Here is a 24,712-nt window from a genome sequence, read left to right as displayed (position 1 = left end):
CATTCGATCCGTTCTTCAGGGCACACAAGGTGCAAGCGCAATGTCTCTTGAGAAGCTACTTTAAATAGTTTGTCATTGTCTTTGGGCCACTCTTAACTGTGACAAGATTCATGCTGGAATGAAAACATGATCCTCAGAAAGGGAGGGGATATTCTCGAGTCTCTTAGAAAGAGCACTGAACCAAAGAAGCAGAAGACTCTTGTTTTACTGCTAACTCATTCACTTAATAGAGCAAGTCACCTCTCTAGAGCGTCAATTTCCTCATCTGCAAAATGGGGGTGACAGTACCTGCCTCAAAGGGTTGATATAGAATTAAAAAACGGACAACGTAAGTTGCCAGTGTTCTTATCAGGCAAAGAAGTCTCAGAGTATCAAAAATTAAAGGGTTCTTCTAGATGGCTTATGCCGACCAATGATTTCACAGATGAATAAACTGAGGCCAAGAAAGAGGAAGCCCGTTGCCCGAGAGGATTCAGCTATGACGTGGGAATAGCAGGTCTCCAGCCTCTGGGTCCAGTTCTCCCTCCCCTCTGCTGTGAGAACATTCTGTTGGCACTTGGTAATCTCTGGGCTTCCACCAGATACTAAACCTGCAGAGCTGGCTGTCCAGGGTGTGGAGAGCTAGGAGCTGGACACCAAGGGGGACTCAGCACATGCTGACGAAGGAGCGAGAAGTAAGGCAGGGAAACCACTCACGTTGCTGGAAAGCGCAGGGGGCGGAGGGCTGTCAGCAGGAATGGGGATCAGGTCTCCCAGCTTTAAGGAAAACAGTACATTGAAAATGAAACATCAAATAGAAGCTGTTTGCTTAGTTTCAAAACAGAAAAATGGCATTTATAGGAGTAGATTATTATTTTTAGAGGGCATCTGGAGGCAGTTTGTTAAAGGAAGTGTAAGAATTACCTGTAATTTTTTCCAACCATCTCTGACACGAATGAAAAACTCGGTGCTGTCCCTCAGGTAGATGAAGGTCCCTTCTACAACCAAATGCGCGTTCTGCAGCATGTCATCCATGTTGCTAAATGCTGTGACCTGTCAGATAGTTTTAAATCCCCCAGTTATCCTTAGAGCAGTGGCACAATTTGAAAAGCTGGCCTCTTTGTAAAGTCAAATATGAGCCATCCCACCATAGTCGATGAAAAGGCTTATTGTGCGTATAGAGATATCTAACTTCATTAGTAAGCAAAGGACATTCTCTTTGATAAAACAAAAACACGAATGGCCTTGAAACACAAATCTAAATTATAACAAATGAATTAAAACAAAGAAGATAATATTCCGTGAGTTCAAAGACGTTTAAAAACTGTAAACAGGGTATTCTTTGTTGGATGTTGGATCTGGCAAAATCATCAATAAGTTGTGTCACTTCCATTTTTGCGAGCAGCTCGGTGGCACTGACATTGTTAAATGGGTTATCTCGTGCTGCTCCTTAAAGAGTTTCAAACTTGTTTTCATTTGGAATAAGAAATGCAAGCAAGTGAGCAATTCTACATAGGTCTTGAATCCTCTTTGCCAGGCTAGGTGGTTCCAATATTAAATAAACAGAAAATGAGGGTCTGTAATTTTTCTGTCTAGAAAACTGCCCAAGATTAGACAGACATCGTGGCCTATCCAGGAGCACACATAAAAGCTGCAAAAATCTATTGAAAAGCATCAAGTCTCAAAGAAATAGCAGCCAAAAGAACTTTTATTTTTCATTTCAACTGAGAAAGATTATAAAAAATTAATTTTCATCTAGCCTTGAAGATAATGATTTTGTGCATCAAAATGGCTTAGAAATCCCCTAAAGGCACCAGACATCAAAATTCTATCAACGACTGGATGCTTCTTCATTTGGCAGCCAGATTTTCCGACTAAAATCCAGCCAAGAGCAAGGAGCATTCCTAGGACTCCTGACCTCTTTGTGAGGCATTTGTCCTCTTTCTGTGCATCCTAATAACCTCTGCGTGCTATACCCTGCTCCAAAGATCTGCAGGGTAATGAACGTACAAGAGACATCCTTTGGCAGAATGGAGAAGGCTGAATTACCCAGAGTAAATCAGACCAGCACGGGACCTGCTGTGATATTGTTCACCCTCTTGTGCTTATGTTTTTTTGATGTAATATGACTGGTTCTTGTTACAGTTTAGTCAATTAAGGATTAGAAAGGTAGAACTTAAATCATAAATGATTTTGTATTCTGTATCTTTTTACTTAATAAGTCATCCCAAAAGATGATAAATACCTTCTGTTAAAGGAACTGCACCAATTCTATTGTCATGGAGATCTGATTCCAACATAAAAGGTGTGCCAGCCCCTACACACTGCAGCCAAAGTTCTAAGTAAACCCATCCAAGGTAGAAGGATGAATACATATTGATAATAACACTGACCAGGTTTCTGGATCCGGGAAGCCCTGGCTGTCCTGGAGGGCCAGGTGGGCCTGGAAGGGCCACGGCTAAGACAAAGCAGAAAAGGGAAGTTACAAAAAACCACGCTCTCCGACAAATGCCTCAGATGTGAGTGGGTCACCTGAGGGGGTGCGTGCACACCCTCATTCACAGGCTGCAAAGCGTCCCGCCCTGCAATTTCATCCTGGGAGTTCTGGGCCCCCCATGACTCAGCCACACGGACTGGTTTGGGGAAGAGCTGGGATTCTTGCTTGGGGTTTTGGATCAAGCCATGCCTAGGACTTTTCAGTTTTATAAGTGAATAAATTCTTGTTGCTTCTGTTGTTTGCATAAGTCAGTTTGAGTTTTCTGTCAACTGCATCCAAAAATACCCTGACTCATATGACTGACTTCAATCAAGAGACAAGCTGAAGTAACCACGAAGGGAGGTAACCACCTACTAACGAGAAGCAGCAGGCTCCGAGAGAGCCGCAGAAAGTACAGGTGCCAGGCCGCAGGAGGACAAGGTGGTGCAGTGACAGGAGTCCTGGCCTTGGGGCCAGGAGACACGGACTCAAGTCCCCAGCCTGTCAGTTTCCAGCTGTGTGATCTTGGGGAAACTGCAAGCGCTCTGAACCCCGGTTTCCTCACCTGTGAAATGCAAGCAGGCATTTCTTCTCCACGGGGCTGTGCTGAGAGGTGAGTAAAATACCAACTAGGAAGGTGCTTTGCAAATTGTACGGCATTCAACCAGGGGTTCTTAGCTTTTGAAGAGTCATAGCTTAAAGAGCTTAACTTAAAAAGCAGATTAAGGCTACTGCCCTCTTCCCCAGTGTGCATGTGTGTGTGTACACACGCACAAAAAACTCTACATCAAGTGTTAGTGGGATGACGGAAAGATCCCTGAGGCACGTCCTTGAGTTTTCTAGGAGACCGCAGTTCCCCAACGAAAGGCCCTTACCTTAGGCCAACATAAAGAAGTATTATTACACCTGTCCTTTGCTCTCCTTCTTCCTCCCCAATCCCCTGTCCCCGCCAAATCTGCAAAGCTCTTGGCAGAGTTAAGGGTTTTTTCAAGTCCCAGTAAAATTACTGTATGAGGTTTTTCAGGTCATTGTGAGCAAGTGTGCGGTTCCAACACAGGACTTGAGAATCCACACATAAGTGGTGGATGTCTAGTGGATACAGGGTCAGAGGACTTGGATTTGGACCCCTGCCATGTCTCCTACTAGCACTGTGATCTTGAGCAAGTCTCTTAGCCTCTCTCAGCTTCAGCATCTTTATCCGTGAAATGAGTTTTTAGTAATACCCATTTCATCTCCCTCCCAGGGCTGCTATGAAGGTTAAATGGGATGATGAATATGAGAGTGTTTTGTAACCGTGAATTGCCATACATTATGTGAGGGGCAATCCTTTTCAAAGGAGCAAGGAGTCCTGGGGCCCCAGTGTTGAGCTACTACGGACAACAGATTCTCTGCGTCCTGTACTCACCCTGTAATGTCCCTCCACCTCCTGCAATTCCTACTCATCCCCCAAGGCTGTGTGGGCACCTACAGTTTTAATCCACCCAGCACCTTCTTTCTTTGCAGGACAAGAATCCTCACCTTCTCTTGGGATCTTCCCCTTCACCTCTACAACCATTTGGTTCCAGAAGGAGCTGCCTCATTCTCATGTGATCCTAACTGCTGGCCACAGGTGACTGGTCCAAGGTTGGGCATCTGGCTCAAGACAGGCCAATCAGAATCCTTCCCCAGCACTTGCCCCATCCCAGGACTTTTCAAACTAACACTGAGAAAGAAGGCCAGAATTTCTAGCTGACAGAGGAAGCTGTGAGTTGTCGGTAACCTTACTTCCCACCATGCAGAGGATGTGGTCTGCAGTGAAGAAGCATGAAGCTAGCAAACAGAGAGAAGCTGAGATGAGAGATGGCCAGAGAATCCTCGCAAGGGCTGAACCCCTGGTTCTGGCTGAACCTGAGGTCCCGCTGCATGTCTGCCCCTCCCACAAATTGATCGTTCACCCCCTCCTTCACATCCAATAAATTTCCCTTTTGCTTGAACTAGTTTGAGTGACATTCCTGTCACTTGCAGCCAAAAGATCCAAGACTAAGTCAAAGCCCCAGCCCCAAAGTCACCTCCTGTGTAAAATTCTTCCCAATGCCCCAGACATTGTAGGTCTCTTCCCAGGCATGCTTCCACCACACAACCAAACAACAGAAAATGCCAACCAAACAACAGAAAATGATGCATTCACGCTATTATTGCTGCTATTATTATTTCCCACCATGGGCATAGTGGAAAGAATAGAGGTTTTGGAGCTACGCTGATCTGGGTCCTAATCCTGTTGGTGCCACTTATTAGCTGTGTGACCTTGGAAAGGTTCCTAAATGTCTCTGGGTCTCACTTTCCTCATCTGTAAAATGGGGATGCTAATACTTTCCTTGAAGGGCTTCATGAAATAAAGCTTTGTGTGATTTACTAAAATAAAATAATGAAGTGAAGTGACTAGCAGAGTCCCTGGCACTTGGTAAATGTTCAATAAATGGAGATTTTCTTCTATTTCACCCATTTTTCATTTGAGAGACTGTGGCCCCAAAGAGTAAAGAGATTTTTACCTAGAGAGTTAGAATCAGTGCTGGTCCTCAAGTCCCTAAGGCCCAGGCATCAAAAAGCAGCCAAGAAATTTCCACCCACACATGAAAAGAAGCTCAACGTCATTAGTCATTATGGTAATGCAAATCAAAACCACAATGAGATATCACTTCACACGCACAAGAGGGCTAGAATAAAAAAGATATAATAATAACAAGTGTTGGTGAAGATGAGGAGAAACTGGAAACTTCATACACTGCCAGTGGGAAGGCAAAACGTTGCAACCACTTTGGAAAACAGTCTGGTGGTTGCTCAAAAAGTTAAACATAGAATAACTATATGTTTGATCTAGTAATTCCACTCCTAGGTCTATACCCAAGACAACTGAAAACATATGTCCACACAAAAACTTATACATGAATGTTCACAGCAGCATTATTCATAATAGCCAAAAACTGGAAACAACCCAAATGTCCACCAGCTGATAAATGAATAAACAAAATGTGGTATGTATGTACGTATGTAGTGTGTGTGTGTGTGTGTGTGTATATATATATATATGTATCGCCACACAATGGAATATTACTCAACCATAAAAAGGAATGAAGTACTGATACACACTACAACATGGATGAACCTTGAAAACATCATGCTAAGTGACAGAAGCCAGACATAAAAGGGCACATATTGTATGATTCCATTTACATGAAATGTCCAGAACAGACAAATCCATAGAGGTAGAAAGTAGATTCATGGTTTCCAGAGTCTGGGGAGAGGAGGAAAAGAGAAGTGACTGCTAATTGGAACAGGGTTTCTTTTAGGAGGGATGAAAATGTTCTGGAATTAGATAGTGGTGATGGCTGTAAAATCTTGTAAATATATTAAAAATCACTGAATTGTACACTTTCAATGGGTCAATTTTATGGCATGCGAATTATATCTCAATTTTAAAAAAGAAAAGAAAAAAGGCTCCATCCAGGAAACAGCCCTCTGTCAGTGTGGCTCTGACATGCCACCCAGATGTGGTGACCCTGAGCATAATAGAAGGGGCAGCATAAATGAGGGCACCACCCACAGTACTAACCTGCTCCCAGGATAGCTGGAGGTCCTGGTGGCCCCGGAGGTCCTGGTGGCCCAGGGGAACCAGGTCTTCCAAAGCCAGGTGGCCCAGGCAGCCCAGGAGCACCCGGGGGTCCCTGGGGCCCAACAACAGTCTCCCCTTTCTGGCCCTGTCAAGGCAAGTACACAGTAAGAGAAGAGAGAAAGCACCATTAATCACTAGAAGCCCCATCTATTCTTTTATGAGGACATTTGTAAGAAGTCAGTAAACACCAGCTATTGTTATCATTATCCTCAGTCCTGGGCACAACTCAGGTGGTGTAAGACCTGAGAGCAGCAGCCCAGTCATTATGTTGACTGACTCTCCAGAGAACCCCAGAGAGCTCTGGACTCAGAAGTGCCCTGGAGATCGGCTAGTTTAGGCTTTGCATTTCACAGATGAAGAAGCTGAGGCCCAGAGAGGGAAAGGGCTTGCCCAAGGCCTCAGTGCAGGTTAGCAGCAGAGCTGGACGTGGAACCCTGGTCTCCAGGCTTTGCTGGGTCTACCCTCATGGTGAGCTCTGCGACTGGAGTTTGCTTGTGGTCCCTGAGGGTCAAAGATCTCATAACATTATTGGAGGCATAACTTGAATTTCTCTTTTGTGACCTGGAGAAACTTCTCATTCTAAGAACACCAAGCCTACCTAGAGACTCCTTCTCTGATGACATTTCAGAAGAATCAAATAGTCCCTCTAAAAATATCTCCCTCACCTTCCATTCTGTCTCCATGATCCGATGTGCTCACCATTAATAACTCTTTGTGTTGAGCAAATTTTCCACGACTGACATGAATAAGGCAGTGTGGTTAGTGACCTGGAAGTTACCTGAATGCATATAGCTTTGGCCAGCTCCCTTTCCTCTGTGGGCCTCACCCAAGCTCCCCATCAGTATCCCCAAGTATCGGGGAGGGAGACAGAAGCCCAAGTCCTGCCTCCAGCTTGTGGTGCTGTGACAAACCCTTGCTCTCCATCTGCCTAGGCACATTTCGGGGCATCAGAGAAAGCTGTGATTCATGGAGGAAGATGATGTGGAGGGGTCACTACTCACAACCAGGCCTGGATTTCCCGGCAGGCCTGGAGGTCCTGACACAGAGAAGTCACTGTTAGAGTCTCCTTTTTCTCCTTTGATCCCCCAGTCTCCATTCTCCCCCTGAAAGCAGAGAACATTCAGTGAAGCAGGATGAATCAGTCTCTGACATCAGCCCAAGAACTTGGAAACACAGGCCAGAAGTTTAGTAGAGAAATACTCACCTTCAAGGTGTTCAGAAAATGTCTCAGGTAGGCTGGATCCACTGGAGGGCCTGAAAAAGAAACACTTTGTAAAATTCACAATCAGAATCTCAGAAATTTAAAAATAAAAGTCGGCAACCAAGTTGGCCACCATGATTATTTTGTAGTGGAAGTGACCCCACGTTGGTTTAGCTAACAGATGGGCCCTGGGCTTGGAGGCAGAAACCAGTCCTGGCCCAGACCCCACAACCCAGACGCTGTGGGACCCCGGGCGTGTCCCTGGCCTTCTTCGGGCCTCATTTTGTATGTGAGGCAAGACCAATTAGAACTGCGGGTCTCTCTCGACAACGTTCCATCTTGGACATGTAGCACCCATGACTGGGTCTCTCTGGAACTCCATGGAGCTTGCAGTCAAGGGGGTAATGTAATTAGTCTTACTTTCTTGCTCAATTGGATTTCTCATGAACAAAAATCAAAGGCAAGATCCAGAACGAGAGTTGGAATACCTGGTGGTCCCTGGGCCCCCTGGTCGCCTTTTTCTCCTTTTGAGCCAGGAAGACCCCAGGATCCTTTCTCTCCTTTAACACCTGCCATCAAACACACATTTAAAAAAAGAGAGTGAAAAATCACCTTCATTCTATATAAAACATTTCTGAGACAAGTTTTCAAACTGAACCCGTTTAGCAAAGTCCACTCAACAAACAAAGGCCTATTGAGAAGTCATAGGGTATAAGACCCTTTGCTAAATGGTGGAGAGGGCAGAGGCAGGTGCAGCAGACAATTCCTGACCTTGAAAAGCTCAGTCTCAGTGGGGAGACAGACAGCGAAGGGCAGTAAGAGGCAAGATGGAATAAGCGCTACCCTTAGGATACCAGCAGTGCGTGGGGGGCGCCCAGCAGAGGCTGCAGTTAACTCTCTCTTGGCTGGCTTCACGCACGTCGCCTGAGGCTCAACACCAAGTCAAGCTTCTAGTCCCATCTCATCTATGCCTGTGCAGCACAGTGTAAGGGGAGGAAAGGAATGTCCCAGGAGTGCCCGCGAGGAGAACTAAGGGTGCTAAGGATTCACTTAGAAAGTTGGAAGAATGCCAATTGTCCGGCACCTCCCTCTCCCCACAGGACTTGGGAGAAGCACTGTTTCTGCAGAAATGGCCTTACGGCCACCCCTTTTCTCCTAACTCTTTACACGGGAAATGAGGCTGGAGGAAGGAAGCCTTCTGGGAGTTCAGCATTTGGGAAGGGAAGCGATCCCCTTTCCCCACCTTGATGGGTGGGGTGGACACTAGATCTTTGAATTCCAGTTCCCAAGAGGTGTGAGAGATCAACCAACCAGTGCTCTCAAGCCTGGAGGTGGGGGTACACGGTGTAGACAAGGTAGGGGGGTTCAGGCTTTCCCAACGTGAGGGAAGGAATGGGAGTATCAGAGGCATGATGCTGCCAGCTGGGGGTCAGCTGGGAGATGCAATCGCACCCAGTAAGGCCTCACCATTGCTGGGGAGCTGCTGGAGCCAGGACCTGGACAGCGGGGCCACGGGGCCTCCACCCACCCACAAGGAGACTACAGACAATGCCCAGAGAAGACACTGAGCTCACGTGGCTGCTCACCCAAAGGAGAAGGAGTAACAACCCACAAGTAAGTGCGAGGACAAAGGGCTCATGGGGCTGTCTCATCCAGAAAAATCTGTTCCCTCCCTTTACCCCCTGAGGGGCCCACGGTGAAGGAACCACTGGGGATCCGAGAAAGCAAATCCAGCACCACCCCCTCTCCCCAAGGTCCACCTTGCACCAGGGGAAGGGAGAGCCTTGAATTGGATCTGAGCATGCAGTGTGAGAACAGCCTGGACTTTGTAACCAAAAGCAACAAAAAAACCCACAGGGCCAGATATCAGCATAGAGACCACCACCTGGCGGGCTGCGGGTGACAGAGCCAAGCTAGAAGTCGGTATGGGAAAAAAAAGACCGTCCCCTGTTTAAACTGCAAGTGTTCAGATTTTTCAATCAAAAGGGGGACAAATAGCATGGCAGGGTACATGGGGACAGGGGACCAGAGTGACTGCTCACCTGCACGCTCCTGTCTCCTGGCCTATCCCCCCTCTGATGTGTGGTGGATAGGCTCCTACAGAATGTGCCGATCAAACTTACTAATCAAACACTCAGAATCAGCGCTCCTCACACTTTATGTGCACACACTTCAACCGGGAGCTTGTGAAAATGCAGCTTCTGATTCAGCAGGTCTGCGGTGGGCCTGAGACTCTGCATTTCTAACAAGCTCCCAGCAGATGCTGATGTTGCTGGTCCAGGAACACTGAAGCAAAGGTCTTCTGAGCTCCCACGGCCCTCCCTGCATTAGCTCTCAGTATATTGCATTATAATGATTTTTTAAATAGTTCCACATAACAGTGTCTAAGGGCCTGGGTGGCAGAAACAGAGTAGGAGTCATCTGTCTCAGCCCAGAGCATGGGATAGCACCAAGCACGGAGAAGGAATCAGTGGATGCTTTCTGAAGAAACTAACAAACGAATGGACAAATGGAGCTCTTCCTGCTACCTATGAGGCCCAGCCAAGATGTGCTATCTAGGAGGCCCGGCCAATATCAAGTCAGGGGAGGCTTGAGCCTGAGCCCCTCAACCTCGTCTACACTGTGTGCCCTCATCTCTAGGCTCAAGAGCACTGGTCGTTGATTTCTCACACCTCTCGGGAACCAGGAATTCAGAGATCTACAGAGGTGCCTAGTCCCACTGCCTTGGCTCAGCTCCCACCCTTCCCGCCACAGAGTCAGATCTTCCTGACCACTTGGTCTACGGTACGCCCAGCACTGGGCAAATAGAAACCACCTTCTGCAGAGTCATGAGAGTCAGGAAATGTCTCAGAGAAACATGAGACGAAGAAGGGAGTGTGTACCATGAAAGGTGATGAGTTCTGAAGTTCCAGGATGAGCGGTACCAACCTGGAGAGGGAGAAAAGCAAGGTCATACACTGCAAACCCTGTCCTAGTGTTCATGTGTGCAGGTTGCCACTGTTTCCTGTCCCGGGGGCATGTGGCAGGAGGGGCAATGTCATGGAGTCAAGCTTTCCTTTGGCTCTGGAGCCCCAAAAGGCCCTGAGCTCCCCAGCAGCCCTCAATGTACCCTCAAGCATCCCAGGCCTTCAACTGGGGGACCCATCTGTAACTGGGTGGGGTGGACAGACCAAGACCTCTTGGCCAAACAACTCCGCAAAGGGGAAGCCCAAAGTTTTAGGACAACCAATCGTGCCAGTGTTGGCTTGGCCAACCATGAGTGTTCTTGCCTCCTTTCCTATCAATTAAGACGGATTCATGTGAGAAGTCAAGCATCCGAGCCAGTGATGTACCCAGCCATGGAGGTGGGCCAGCTGATAGCTTTGCTACTGTGTATAAGCAAGGACGAGCATAATGAACAGGAGCTGATGGTAGTGGTAATTAATAATGGGGGGTTATCATTAGATTGGGGGTGCTATTTTGGACTCCCCATTAAGTGCCAGGGGTCTGGAGTCCAAGTTGTTCAAGATAATATTCCTTCCCAGTTCATTCCCAGATTCTTGCATTTCTTTATCTGTTAAAACAGAGCCACCTGTGACTCTGCTTTTACTAATCCGTCTTCACCTCTGCCCAGTTGATACGTGGGATCAAAATGATTTTCCAGGTGCCAAGATTTTCTTATGCTTTCGGGTGGAGGGTCACAAGATGCTCAGGGGTCAGCAAGAGAAGATAGGGGATGGGGAAGGGAATCTTCCAGGAAAAACATTTCTAAGTTAAGGATGAAGGCTGCAGCACCAAGCTGGTCTCCTGCAGCTAAGCTGATAAAGTTCCCCCATTCCAGGTGTGAGCTGTAAATTGTTTTGGTGCTATAAAGGGGCTGAAATCAGAAGGGGCTTGTGAAATGCCAGATGGGAGAGGGAGCATTACTTTTTCAAGTGTTCATTTTGAGAGCTGGCCAGGAAACGTCCACGCCCCTGCCCCCGTGGTGTCCAGTCAGGCAACATGAAATGCTCTGAGCTCATCTTTGGCTTCTTTTAAGTAAACTCATGAGCCCGAAAGGCCATGGTTACTGCAAAGGCTCCTAGCACAGGTCACGGTAATCTCAGGAGCATTTTTAAGACACTCTCAAGTTTGTCAGGTGCTGACTCAGGGTTGGTCCATTTGAAGCCTAAAGTCACGTCAGCTGGGAGGGGCTTCAGGCATTAACTCATGGTGGGAGCTGGAACGGGCCCCACACCTCTGCCTCTCGGGGCTGCAGTCTCTCCTTCTATATGATAAGGAGGCAGAGGTGGGATGCAGCCATCTCTCAGGAGGGTCCCTCCCGCACTAGTTTACGTTTCCCTTCAGGCCATCGGCATCAACAGGACCTGGGTTGCTGCTGTCCTCACGTAGACCTGGAAGCCAGCAGGCCCTCTGGTCACCTTACACACGTGGCTCCTGTCCTATGCCCTCCAGGCCAGAGTTCCCAGGCCCTGGGCTGAGGGTGCCTCAAAGTTCAGACACGACAGATGTCTAGGCAGATACTAGGCCAAACTGCGTCACTTTAAAGCCTCTGACCGAAGCCTCATCACCCCCTCCCCCAAAGGCATCAATTATGAACCCACTTCAAGGGATCTTTCTCAACTGTAATTTGCAAGCTCCTGAGAACAGAGGCCACGCCTGTCTAGCTCATCCTGTGTCCCCAGGGCCCAGCAGAGTACTTGGCACTCCATAAGTACTCAACAAATATTTGTCGAATGAATGGGAGAATGATTATGCACAGTTCCGTGACTAATGCCTAAGCACAGGCAGAGGCCACCCTCCCTGCATTTCCCACAGAAACAGGACTCTCCTAACACAGGTGAGACCTCAGGGACGGTGCTACTGACTAGCTGGGCCACGGGGCACATGCCTGACCCCTCGGAGTCACAGTGCCTGTACCTGCTGCCTGGCGGTCAGGGGACCTGAGTGATGGTCCCAGCTCCGTCAGTCCCGTGACCTTGGACAAGTGAGCTTTGCTGAGTCAGTTTGTTTCCTCATTACAAGGAGGGAGACAGGATCCCCGCCTCTAGTCTTGTGTGCTGTCAGTAACATGACAACTGGGAAAGGACAGCATAAGTCAGGTTTGGATTTTATCCCAAAGTGCAACCAGTGCAAGAGCACTGGTTGGAGTTGCTTTTTTTCCCTCATCCGTATATATATATTTTGTGTGTGTGAGGAAGATCGGCCCTAACATCTGCCAATCCTCCTCTTTTTTTTTTTTTTTTTTGCTGAGGAAGACTGGCCCTGGGCTAACATCCATGCCCATCTTCCTCCACTTTATATGGGACACCACCACAGCATGGCTTGACAAGCAGTGCATCGGTGCACGCCCAGGATCCGAAACGGCGAACCCCAGGCCGCTGCAGTGGAGTGTGCACACTTAACCGCTTGCACCACCAGGCCGGCCCCCCATCTATATTTTTAAGGGTTCTATGTCCCCCCTTATTAGACTGCTCCAAGCATGAAGCTAATGTGGTTTCAATAACAGAAGACACTGCTTTTTTGATTGTGTTAAAAGAAACACTGTCAGTGTGTGCACCCTTAGAAGATCCAGTATATTTCATTGCCACAGTCCATTATCTAGAAGCTTTTAGTCACTGAAGGGTCTATATGTAGGTGATAGAAGATATCAAAGAGGACACTGATGGACAGAAGGGCCTCAAGACAAAGACTGATCGTCTTCTCTGAGTTGCCTTCTGTGCCAAAGCCTGCTCTTCAAGGCGGTGACTACATGCTACTTACTGGCGTTTTGCAGTGCGGCCGGACTGGTACTGGGAAGATGGCCTGTGGGAAGTGGGAAGTGGGAAGAGACAAGAGGCCATCAGGAAACCTGATTCCAGCTTAGGCCAGCCTGGGGCCCATTCCCCGCTCCCCCACGGAGGCCCCCCGCAACACCCCAACTTACTCCTTTGATGTTAATCACAGCTCCAGGGGGGCCAGGGGGGCCAGGAGGACCAGGTAAGCCAGGTGGGCCCTGAAGGGAGAAAGGAAGGCCATTCCTGAGTGTCTGCTGTTGTGAGCACAGAGCAGCTGCAGGACACTTCCCCTCGGGTTTGGGGACACAATGAGGGTCCGTTACAGCCAAGTAACTTCTCCCATGGGTGGCCAGTCCCTTCCACAGAGCATGGCTACACCCGTGACCGTGCCGCATCCTCACAGCAACCCATGCGGGAGGCAGCAGAGCAACAAGTACTACCCCTGGTTTACAGACGGAGATAATGAGGCCCAGAGAGGGGAAGGGATCTGCTCAACAGCAACCTACGGCAGAACTGAGATCAGAACCCAGACTCTGACTCCCAGAGCAGTGCTCAGCCGATACTGAGCCCACCACCTCTCCATCAGGGCACCCCTAGAATGGAAGGGCAGTGGGGTGGGGGTGGGGGGTCCTTCACGTGATTTGGTACCTGGGAGAGTGCTTAAAAAATGCAAAAATAAATGCAAAACTCTTGCTAGACAGCAGAGTCCTTTCCAAAGCCAGGTCAGCCTGGCCTTAATACCATGCAACGTTTTCTCCCCCAAGCCCAGAGCCCTAGCGGGACCTTGCAGCCAGAGGGTGAGGCTCTGACTACGGGCGTGAGGAATCCAGCCCACACGGAAGCTGCACTGACCATCCTAAGAGAAAGCGGCAGCGTCTGCTCTACCGAGTGGCTCCAGCGGGTGTCCTGAGTGTGGTCAGCACCCCACTGCCTCAGGAAAATTGCCTTTCTGCATTTCTGGACATACGAAGTGGAGACAGAGTAGGGCAAACAGAGGCAGCAACAGACTTAGAGCTGCATTTGCATCTTAGCGTGGTGCCTGTTAACTGGTTGACCTTCGGTGGTCACTTAACTTCTATGGGCCCCAGTTACCTCTGGTGTAAACAAGGGCCCCACAGAGCGTCACTCAGGATAGGTATTATCAAGACGGAGATACTGTCCTTCAAAGCACTTCGTAGAGTCTCTGGTACATAGTAGGTGCTCAGTAAATGTTGGCTTCCTTATTCAAGACCCTGGACCCTGCTGATGCCCCAGTGTCTGCCATCTTGGGAGGCCGTCCCTAAGTAGCTGGTCTAGCTTTGATATGCACTCACACACGTTTGCTGAGCCCCCAGTGACATGCAAATCTCTGGGACTGTGTGATGGAGGGAAGACGGGATATTACTGAAGTCAGAAGACCCGGGACTTGAAACCGGATTTCCTGAACACGCCCAGGTCGCTTCCCCCCACTCTCGCCCTGGGGTCCGGATGAGGAAGCTTATGCTCCACCAAGGTGCTTTCGGTGGCAGGGAGCCTCCTGAGAGCGAGCCGGAGGACAGGGCTGGGCTGGAGGATCTTTGGACGTGGCAGCAGAGGAAAAAGAAAAACATTCCTGAACGTTCCATCCACCAGCCCCGCTCACTGGGCCCAGCACTCTCTCACCGTCCTCTGGACACTGGCCCCGGGTGGCGTGGGGTTGGGGCAGAGGTCGTGGCACTCACCGGCATCATGACCCCTCGATCTCCTTTGGCGCCCTTGAGGCCATTCAGTCCTGGGCGACCCTGAAACCCAGAAGAAACACCTAAGTAAACCCACTGCCCACCCGCCAGCCTGGCCCGTGTCCTTCCCTCTCACCCAGCCTGAGGAACGCTGACACCTACAGGTCGTCCGGGGAGGCCAAATTCTCCTTTGTGTCCCGGCGGTCCTTTGGGTCCCTGGAGACAAAACAAATACCACATTAGAAAAGAACAGAAACTCAAGGGCCAGCAAGATGGGGCCCAGCACGCCTTCGTGGGCAGTGACCGCGATGAACCACTGACAGGAGGAAGGAGGGCAAAGAGCGATTACGAAGTATCCACCTGCCTGGCTCCTTGTCTCCCGGCCTCTCTGCTCTCAGCTGGAACCCTGCTCAACCCCTCACCAGCCCACACCTCCTGCAGGCTGCACCCTATCCCAGACTCTGGACCCCACCTCTCCCAGCCACTCAGGGCTAACGTAGGAGCCAGAGAGCAGTCGCTCAGGGCCTCAGCTCCCAGGTAGCTGGGGGCTGGACCAGCTCAGAATGTGGGCCTTTGCCCTACGTCTTCTGTCCCAGGGCTCTCCGTGTTCCCCACTGGAATAATGCAGCCCTGACTCTGCCCTCATGTCAGCCCGGCCTGCTAACCTGCTCCAGGACCTGGTTCTGGGTCCGTAAGGACCAGGGTCGTGGTCTGGCACCCCAGTCCTCCAGATGACTGACCTGACCACTGGACCCTATTCATTCCAGTGCTGGCTCTCCACGTCCGTATGCTTCCAGAGCCACTGCCCTGTTCCAACCTTCTGCAGGAACCCTCGCGCCTTCCGGTACCCGAATTGCATACAATGCACTAGCTCCTCCTAGAACAAGCTCCACCCTCAGTCTACACCTTCCCACTCCTGTGGCTGGGTCTGCCCTGTCTCCTAGAGGGTGATGGTTTAAGCCTGGAGCCCTCCAAGTCTCTTCTTCCTGCTGCCATTGACATATACAGCCATGCCTGGAAAATGGCAAATAAAGACTGAATTGAAATAGGCTCTGGATGTAAATTACCCAGCCCACATTACTCTGAGGGAAAGACAAGCAAGAACAGTAGGAGTTAACAGGGCACAGGCCACTTGGTGGTATGTTCTACTGCAGAGCTTCTCAAACATCAATGTGCAAAGGCGGCACCTGGGATCCTGTCAAGATGCAGATCCAGTAGGTCCCGGGTGGGGCCTAAGGCTCTACAGTTATAACAAGCTCCCAGGTGATGCTGATGATGCTGATCCACGGGCCATGAGTAACAAGGCTCCGTTGAACTTGTAAAGGAGTTGTATTAGCTACATTAGTTATACTAGTCACAAGGGCCACAGCTAGCCCTATGGCACCTTCATGCAAATTGGAAGAAGGTGCCCCCTTACCGTCTGTGCTTGGCAAGCTGTGCACAGGTAAGCTTCAGATGGGAACATGGGAACATCCACCATGGCCATCTGCAGCAGCCTGCTGGCCACTGCGAACTATTGGTATTTCCCATGGTATTGGATGTTAGTAAGTGGTTAACCAGTGTTAATACAAGACTCTCTCACTCTGCCTTAGCCCTCAGCTACCCCTCTCCAGGGATTCCATTCTGCCTGACTTAAGGGACCAAAGGCCTCAGAAGGTCCTTTGAAGGATGCACCTTGGAGGTTATGGTCCATTCATCAAGGATGTGTGTCTTTTAGAGAAATGAGAGGTCCTTTCTCCCAGGCTTGAAATCCAGCTTCAACCACACCAACTCCATGTGTAATTCTCCAGCCCAAAACATTTCAGAAGAATGGAGGTGTTTATTGGAGCCAGTGGGGCACGGTGGGAAAAACCTGACAGGCTGGGTTCAAATCCCCCTGTGCCACTTACAAGCTGTGTAACAGTGGGCGAGTTACTTAACCTCTTTGACCTTAGTTTGCTCGTCTATAAAATGGGATTTCTGATATTCACCTCTTAGTGTGGAGAGGATGAAATGAGATGGTCTGTGTGAAGTATCAGTACAGTGTCTGACCCACAGTGGATGTTCCACCTGAATTCTCTTTGTTCTTTGGGAAGGAAAGGGAAGTTTAGGGTTCATCATGGAGAGAATTGGCTTAAAAACTGTTCAGCAGCCCAAACGGGTCACAGATAGAGCAGAAAGGCAGGAAGGCCCTATCATATCATCGAGCACTAATTCAATACCCTCATGTACAGATGGGAAAACAGAGCCCAGAGAGAGAAGAGGACTTGCTCAGGGTCTCAGCCACTGAGCAGCAGATCCAGGGCCAGAATCCGAAAACCCCGGAGAGACTCCCTGGGGTTCCTTTGAGGGGTTCCCTGGGCAGCAGCAATCTGCAGCTGGTAAGACCCACGGTGTTACTGTGAGCGCTCACCACCAGCCAGTTCTCCTCTCCTTCCTGGACACACGGCTAAGCCACATTTCTGAGGTCCCCCAGACATCTGAGTTCTGGCCAGTGGAATGTGCTAGAAGTGATGTTCATCATCTTCCATGGTCTCTTCCCCCTCCCCAACCTTGGCCTGCCTGCTGGAAGATGCCAGTGTGGCCTTGAATCCACCAAATGGCAGAGTCAGGGGATACCAGCATCCTGGGTCCCTGAGTCACTGCTTGGAGGGGAGACGCCCAACTAGGAACAACCACAGCGGACTTCGCAAGAGTGAGAACTCAGCTGCTACTGGTTAAACCACCGAGATTCTTATTTAACCGCATTTAGCCCACCCTAACACACTCACATTTTGCCACCTCCCTTTTGTTTTCACAACTGAGACAACTCAGTCTAACTGAGTCAAAGGATGACAAATGCTTCAAACCCCAGCCCAGACCCAGCTGAGAGATGCTCAGGCTTACCATTGGTCCCGGGGCACCATGCACTCCAGGTTCACCCTAAAACAGGAGATACGGACTCGTCACTCAGAGGAACACAGTTTGCAGCAGAGACAAAGCTGTGACCCCGAAGCAGACATGTGCCTTCAGGGTCTGGTGACATAATTACCTTCTTCCCCCTCAGGCTTTCCAGAGGAACGTCCCCAGTCAGCATGGTGCCCGGCTCTCCCTTCTCGCCCTGCAATTCAGAAAACCTTTCGGTGAAGCTGGGCCTCCTCCTCACCCTCATCCAGAGGCTCACTGAGGCCTCTCAGTCCTGCCGCCAGGATTTCTCACGCCTTCATCCCGCCCTCCACCCACTGCTCCGACACGACCTCTCACTAGAGTACCGCAGCAGCATCCTAAGAGACCCTCTGGGCTGTTCCCTCCGTGCACCATCAAATCACTGTCCGAAAGTATAGGTCGGGGGTCCTGCAAGCCCCTCAGGGCTCCCACTGCTGGCAGATCAACGTCTTCACTCTCAACCCTCCAGGAACCAGCCCCAACAAGGTCCTCCCCACCTCCTGCTGCATGGCACCCTCAGGGAACCTCTGGCTCCTAATACATTCGGTGACTTGCCTTCCTAACAACTCGACTTGAGATCTGTTCCCACCAAGAAGCCTTATTCTCGTTAAAACATCTGAAATCGGGAAAGAGATCAGAATATCAACACTAGGGGCCTCTCTCTACACAGGGGCCATGTCTCCATGTGGAACTTTGCCTCCAAACTCCAGACTCCTGCGCAACACCTACTTCATCAGGTAGAGTTATGTCAGTTGTTGGGAAATAAAGAGATGGATAGGCTGGTGGCAGGGACACAGGGTCCAGCCTGAATCCTGGCCTCAGCAGAGCCATCTACTATCCCAGGAGGCTTCCCTAAAGACACGTGTCCAGAGGAAGGGCCAGGCAGAGGAACCTTCTGTATCACTCAGAGGTTTGGCCCCAAACTTCAGGGCTGGCCCCTGGGGTGCTGGGCTGGACCACACTAAAGTCTCCCTTCAACAGGGCCAGAAGCAGCCAGGGCATTGGTGCCAAAGCAAGCAGAGCAGCCTCTTCTCTTAGTCCCCCTCAGTCCACCCCTGACATGTGGATCTTACCACTCCGCCGGTGAGGAAAGGCAGTCCTGAGCACGCCAGCAGCAAGAAGAAGCAAGCACAAAAGCATTAGAGGCAGAGCGAGAGAGCGCGTGCACCGCGAGGGCCAGAGCAGAGCCGCCGGGGCACCCACTCCAGTTTTCAGCGTGGCAAGGGATGAGGGGCGGGGATGGCACGTAGGTCCCTCTAGACCCATCTGACCTCGCCACATAGGAACAGAGTGTTTAAAGCAAGAGCGGCTCTTGCTTGACCGGGCCTCTTCCCAAACCAGAGATGCTGCTTGCCATAGGCCCGCAGCGGCAAAAAGCATCCCAAGACATCGCCTCATGTGGTGCCAAACTTAGACCCCTTCGCCCAGCACACTGAACCCCCAATCCCTGGAATTGTGCTCCCCCACCCTCTGGAATTGTGGGGGCCAGTGTGGAATGGTGGGGAGAGGGAGGAAAGAGAGCAGTCTAACACTCCCTCCTCTTGGAGACACATCCACCTTCCTCGACGCCCCAAGGCGGGCACAGGAGTTGCTCCCATTGGCTTTGCACAGTCCTCCATTACTGCAGTGACCATGCTCTCTGGTGGCTCTTTGCATGTCTGTTCCTCATATCTTATTTCTACATCCCTAGCGCCTAGTACAGGAGACGGGCTGGCACATCTTAGGGACTGGGTATAAGATGGATGAGTACATAAGTGGACAGATGAATAAAGGAATGCAATCCAGAGTCTCTGCAATCTGTTTATGGACGTCGCTCTCCCTTTTATCCATAAAAACCTCTGGGAAGTTAATTCTAGGAGGCAAATGTGGAAGGGGACAAAGGTCAGCTCAGTGTCCTGAGTTCTTAGGAAGTGTTCTGCATGCTAAATATTGACTCCAAAGATTTTGGGCCATCCACCTGCAGAGGCCTCAACTTACAATTTCTAAATATTAGTATTCATTAGATTCATTAATTATACATTCTTTAATCTCACAAATGTCTTCAGTGCCACTTATGTACCAGGTCCAGTGCTAAGTACTGGAGGAACAGAAAATAAACAAGGGTGCAGCCCACCCCCAGGGAGCGCACACCCTCACACACACTCTCACTGGGGGGCCCGACAGGCAGTAGACAGAGCGTAGCACACGTGATAAGAGCATTCAAGGGAGTGTTGGGTTGAGTTTTTTTCCAAACTATGATGAAAATCAATTTCTCCACCTACAACCCACCTTTACCCTGGAGGAAGCTTGAGATTATAAAAGTTAACAGCTGGGGAGCAACTGCTACTAGGGAGTTTCTTTAGGGCATGAAGAAAATGTTCTAGAACTTGGCAGTGATGATGGTTGCACAACCTTGTGAATGTACTAAAAATCACTGAATTCCACTGGATTCACTGTTTAAAGTCTTAAACAAAAGCCCAGTTTAATTCCACTGAATTAAACGGGTTGATTTTATGGTATGTGAATTATATCTCAAATTTTTTAAAAAAGGGAACAGCTACTTTCAGTCAATTTGAAATATTTAGCAAATTCTAGAGCACCATCCCACCAAATACCTGGGCCCTGCTTACCTGTTCTCCTTTTAGTCCTGGAAATCCAGGCAGGCCAGTGTCACCTTTTGGTCCTCTAGGGCCCTGGAAGGAATCATTGGAGGGGATTTTGTTTTTGTTAAGATTAAAATGCTTTAACCAAATGAAAGAATATTTTTTCAAAGAGTAGAAAAATAGAGAGTGCCATCCCCCTGGTGGTGGAAGTCACAATTAGCCATGATATTTTCCTAATTCTAAGTCATCTAGAAATTGTGGTCTGGTGGAAAGACGACAGCACTGTGCGTCAGGAGGCCTGGAGGCCCTACGCCTCTCTGGACTTTGGTTTCCTCCGATGTGCTCTATTGAAACCTGGTCCTGCTGCCTCTGCTCACCCCATGGGTCCTCCGGGCCATCCTGCAGCCTGCCTCCACCGACCATTCACCTTCTATGACTCCCACCCCTTCTCTGGCTCCCTGTTGCCTCTGGGGTAGGATGCAAACGTCCCAGCCTGACACCCAAACCCATCCCAGCCAGCCTCAGCACCTCCTCTCCCACTCCTGAGCACACCACCAGGGCTGAGCCTTTCCCCTCAGCCTCTCTGCACTGCTGCTCATGCCGTTCCCCCTGCAGGAATACCCATCCACCCCTCTGCAGAGCCAAATTCTGCACACCCAGTCAGAGGTGACCTCTTTTCAACTCCACCAGACTCTTAATATCTGTGACAATGACTCACAGCCAGACGTCTGCCCCGAAAAGGCGTTCCAACACTTTATTGCTATTTAGCTTTCACAAGTCCCTGTCCTGTCTTCTGGGTTAAAGCAGTGGCCTTCAAATATTTGTGATTATTATTTTCTATCAGTGAATCTCTTTTCATTCCTTTTTTTCAAATAAAGTCTTAAACAAAAGCCCAATATACAAAATACGTCAAATGGAGCTTCCCTGACCGGAGGCTGGTGGCCTGAATCCTGCCCCCGTGGCCCCCACCTCACTCCCTGAACTGGCCCTGGAGGCTCCCTTGGGAACACAGAACCACTCATTGAGAGGAAAACGTGTTCTGGAACATGCCACCGGTTTGAAGCAGCCAAGCTGGGGCTGGAGCTCAGAGGTCTGGCCTCTTCTCTTCCTAACTCAGAGGTCTTCTCTGTGGCTGCCACTTTCACTTGTTTTTTAAGGTCTAGTTCATGTGTATTCTTAGTGTCAACATAGGATATGTTCCTTTTAGAAAATATAAAAGTTCAGAAAAGTATAAAGAAATAAGAAAAGAAATCACTTATAATTCCACCACCAAGAACAAATTTCTATCACATTTTTGATAAATTTCCTTCACGTATCCTGGAGGCAGCACATGTCACCCGTGGGCATCAGACCTTTCAGAGCCGCAGTGTCTTGGAGAAATCGTGCACATTCCACAATGGAGCCAGGCCTTGGGCTTCAGCACGGCTCAAACTTTCAGACAAAACTGATCACTTTCTATGCAGAAATGGATTTTCACCTACCATGGTGGAAGGCCCACAGTGTGGTGCCCACAGACTGTTGATTATTGGACTTCTAGTCTATGATCCCCCTCCCCCATCCTCCATCACCACCATCTTATCTCTTTGATCTACTTGGACTGTATCTACTGGAAATGCTTAACTCATCCACTCGCATTCCTAGGAAATCAACCGGCTCCAGCCGGCCCTGGGGAAGAGGGAGATGAGGAAGACCCAACCTCCACAAGCTGTTCACAGTACAGTGGAGGAAAAAAGACCAGGGCACAAGTAACTGTTATTCAAGGCAGAAAAGAACCATAGCATAGGCGAAAATAAAGCCCTGTGGGACTCAAGGTAGGGAAGGGTCACTCCAGGTGAGGGGCAAGGAGGAAAGGTCACGTGAACAAGATGGCGCTAGAGCTTGGTCGTGCAGATGGAGGAGAACGGCATTCCAGGTGGGAGGAACAGAATGAGCACAGCCACAGGGCACAGAGGGCAGATGGCTACTGTGGTACTTACTGGAAATCCTGGCAGCCCAGGCATGCCCACTGGGCCCTGTAACACATCAAAGACAAAGCATGAGGGTTAGGTGCCAGCAGGAACGCTGTGCCTCAGGCGCCCGCTCCCTGCCAGCACCTCCCAAAGGCCCAAGCATGTTCCCACATAGCGGGGCCCACGACCCATTTTACAGAGGAGGATGCTGAGGCCCCAGAGGGGAAGGAACTGTGCAGTCACATAGCTAGTTAGAGACACAGCCAGAAGCTGTGCCCAGGAGCCCAGAGTCCCCTCCCCCAAGCCAGAACTCTCTGCACTTTAAGTGGCAGCCTCGTCCTCTGTGAAATTACTCAGCATCTGAAACCTCTGGGGGCGATGAACGCAGCACCGGACCTCGACAAATACTCTCGGACAACAAGTTCCCAAATTCCGAGTGAGTATTTGGGGGGTAAGTGGGGACATGTTGGTGAGACTCAGTTCTTTTCCCTCTGTAGGAGTGAGAATTTTTAAGAATCAGCCATTATAAAGGCCCGGGCAAAGAGTGTCTGTGGTTCACCCCACATGGGGCCAGGACTCTTCCTCCTGCCAGCCAGATACCCACATACCTATTAAAAGCGTATGAGTTTGGCAGAATATGTACACAGAGGGAGATGGCTGGATGGCAACAAGTTTCTCAAGGCACTGTATACACAGCAGGGTGGAAAAGCATAAGGGCATTGGCCAGGACTCGAGTCCTCTCAGGTCCTCTCAGGGAGGGAACTGCCTCTGAGAAGGAAAAAGCCTGATCCTCCGTTAGGGATGAAGGGGACCCTGGAGGACAGCGACTGGGAAGGAAGCAGGATGCTAGGGGCTCAGAAGGGAGAGAAGGTGGGGGCGCAGCAATGCAGGCAGAAGAGTCCAGGGACTCAGAACAGAGATGCCGAATCTTCGATTTTAGGCTATCAGTGTTTTGCTTCAGTATCAACCCACCTAACAAGCTAAACCTCCAAAAGTTTGGGGAAAACCAACACCCTCTGTGAAATTACTTTTGCTTGTTAGCTGGTTTGCTTTAGGGTTTGAATATTGGGGTGTTTGGGATGATTTTGGTAGAAATCAAGGAAAGGGAGCCCCTTTGGATGTAGTTCAGAAGAAACAGCGAGACGACCCCCCAACAGAGGTCACTCAACAGAAGGAGAAACGGGCGCCAGAGGAGCCTCCCAGATATTTGCAGAAGCCTTGAGGAGGGCACCGAATTTCCCCAGGACGTGGATGGTGGGGGTTCAAGCCAACCTCACTGGGACTGCAGAGGTGGGTGGCCCCCAGGACATCTGGATTGCACAGCTGTGGAAGTATAAGCCTCAATCTCCATGTTGGCTTACACAGAGTGCCATAGTTTGCAACCATCACCTCTTGTAAGCTGCCCCAAAAGCTGGTGAGGTGTTATCAGAGAAGAGGATCAGAAGCTCAGAGTGGTGTGTAGTGGAAACGGGGCTGGAACCCCAGGGCTCCTAAGACCAGAGCTCTTTCCTCTCCCTAGCTGTGCCAGCAGATGCTGGAAGACGCAAGGGGGATTTATTGCACAGGCTCCAGGAGGAAGCTTCCTTCCTCTTAGGGCTTGTTGTGCCATGGACCCACTCTGTGAACTTGCAGAGATAATGTAGCTTCTTTGGTGTTCCTGATCTCTAAAATGGGGCCAGAAAGACTGAAGCAAGTCACATTCCCTCCTCGTGCACCCGTTTCCCAATTAACACAAGGACAGGTCTCTCTAGGCTCTTCCTGTTCTGTGACATGAGATCGTGTAGACAAAAGCGTTGCACAGACGTCAATCGGTTTGTGACTTATGGTTCTCTGATTTCCATTACACAGATTTCCGATGCATGGGACTGGGAGCCTCCATGCAGTGGACCAAACTCCCCACATGACCAAATCAATGTGACAGCAACTTCTCAGACACGCAAAGTCCTCTTTCCTTTCTACTTTGATATAGTCTAGCTTTATGCTTCAGGAGCTAAAAGGATTCCAAACCAACCCAACTTAGTTTTAACAGGGGCATGTGGGTGGCAAGCGCACTCTAGGGCAGCTGGGGATACACACCGGACGCCCGATGAGCTCAGGAATGCCCGAGAGATTCATGAATCCGTCGGTGACGTTGATCAAAGACTGAAAAAGAAAAAGCAGACCATGCGACAGAGGCTGGCACGTGTTCCTCCTTGCTCCTGGCGGCAAGGCTTTAAATGAAGTCACCTAGCAGGGCAGAACACGGGCAGACATGCTAACCCCCCAGACCCACTGCCAACACACCCCTCCCTCCCACTTCTTCCAGAACAGCTCTGAGCTGCCTTATCACTTTCCTCTCTCCAAGAATCTTAAAATTGCGCAATACATGAATGCTTTCTCTCTTTTAAAATTTAAAAAAAAATTTAAAAATTCAGAAAGCATGTAGTGTTGTTGGTGTGTGTGTGTGTTTGTCCACACAATTGTTTTATATAAATGGCATCGGGCTGCACGTGTTATCCTTCAACTTGTTTTGTTTTTTT

At 49.7% G+C, this 24,712-nt stretch overlaps 1 protein-coding gene across 2 annotated transcripts in view; it reads right to left on the bottom strand.

Moving 5' to 3' along the window:
* COL15A1 (collagen type XV alpha 1 chain) overlaps nt 1-24,712 on the bottom strand; it is a 109,314-nt gene that overhangs the window by 11,858 nt on the left and 72,744 nt on the right. For both annotated transcript variants that reach the window (XM_058523629.1, XM_058523630.1), the window contains 17 exons: nt 24,270-24,335; nt 22,221-22,256; nt 20,272-20,334; nt 17,769-17,837; nt 17,624-17,659; nt 14,921-14,974; nt 14,762-14,821; nt 13,211-13,279; nt 13,048-13,089; nt 10,188-10,233; nt 7,794-7,874; nt 7,309-7,358; nt 7,106-7,207; nt 6,045-6,189; nt 2,373-2,437; nt 904-1,032; nt 697-756 (listed from right to left, as the gene is read on the bottom strand). In XM_058523629.1, coding sequence (XP_058379612.1) covers nt 697-756; nt 904-1,032; nt 2,373-2,437; nt 6,045-6,189; nt 7,106-7,207; nt 7,309-7,358; nt 7,794-7,874; nt 10,188-10,233; nt 13,048-13,089; nt 13,211-13,279; nt 14,762-14,821; nt 14,921-14,974; nt 17,624-17,659; nt 17,769-17,837; nt 20,272-20,334; nt 22,221-22,256; nt 24,270-24,335 — 1,173 coding nt within the window. The remainder of the gene's footprint in view (nt 1-696; nt 757-903; nt 1,033-2,372; nt 2,438-6,044; nt 6,190-7,105; nt 7,208-7,308; nt 7,359-7,793; nt 7,875-10,187; nt 10,234-13,047; nt 13,090-13,210; nt 13,280-14,761; nt 14,822-14,920; nt 14,975-17,623; nt 17,660-17,768; nt 17,838-20,271; nt 20,335-22,220; nt 22,257-24,269; nt 24,336-24,712) is intronic.

This window comes from Diceros bicornis, chromosome 28 (assembly GCF_020826845.1).
Source record: "Diceros bicornis minor isolate mBicDic1 chromosome 28, mDicBic1.mat.cur, whole genome shotgun sequence".
Taxonomy (NCBI): Eukaryota; Metazoa; Chordata; class Mammalia; order Perissodactyla; family Rhinocerotidae; genus Diceros; species Diceros bicornis.
Note: the sequence above shows the minus strand (reverse complement) of the source record. Positions and strands in the feature narration are given on the sequence as shown.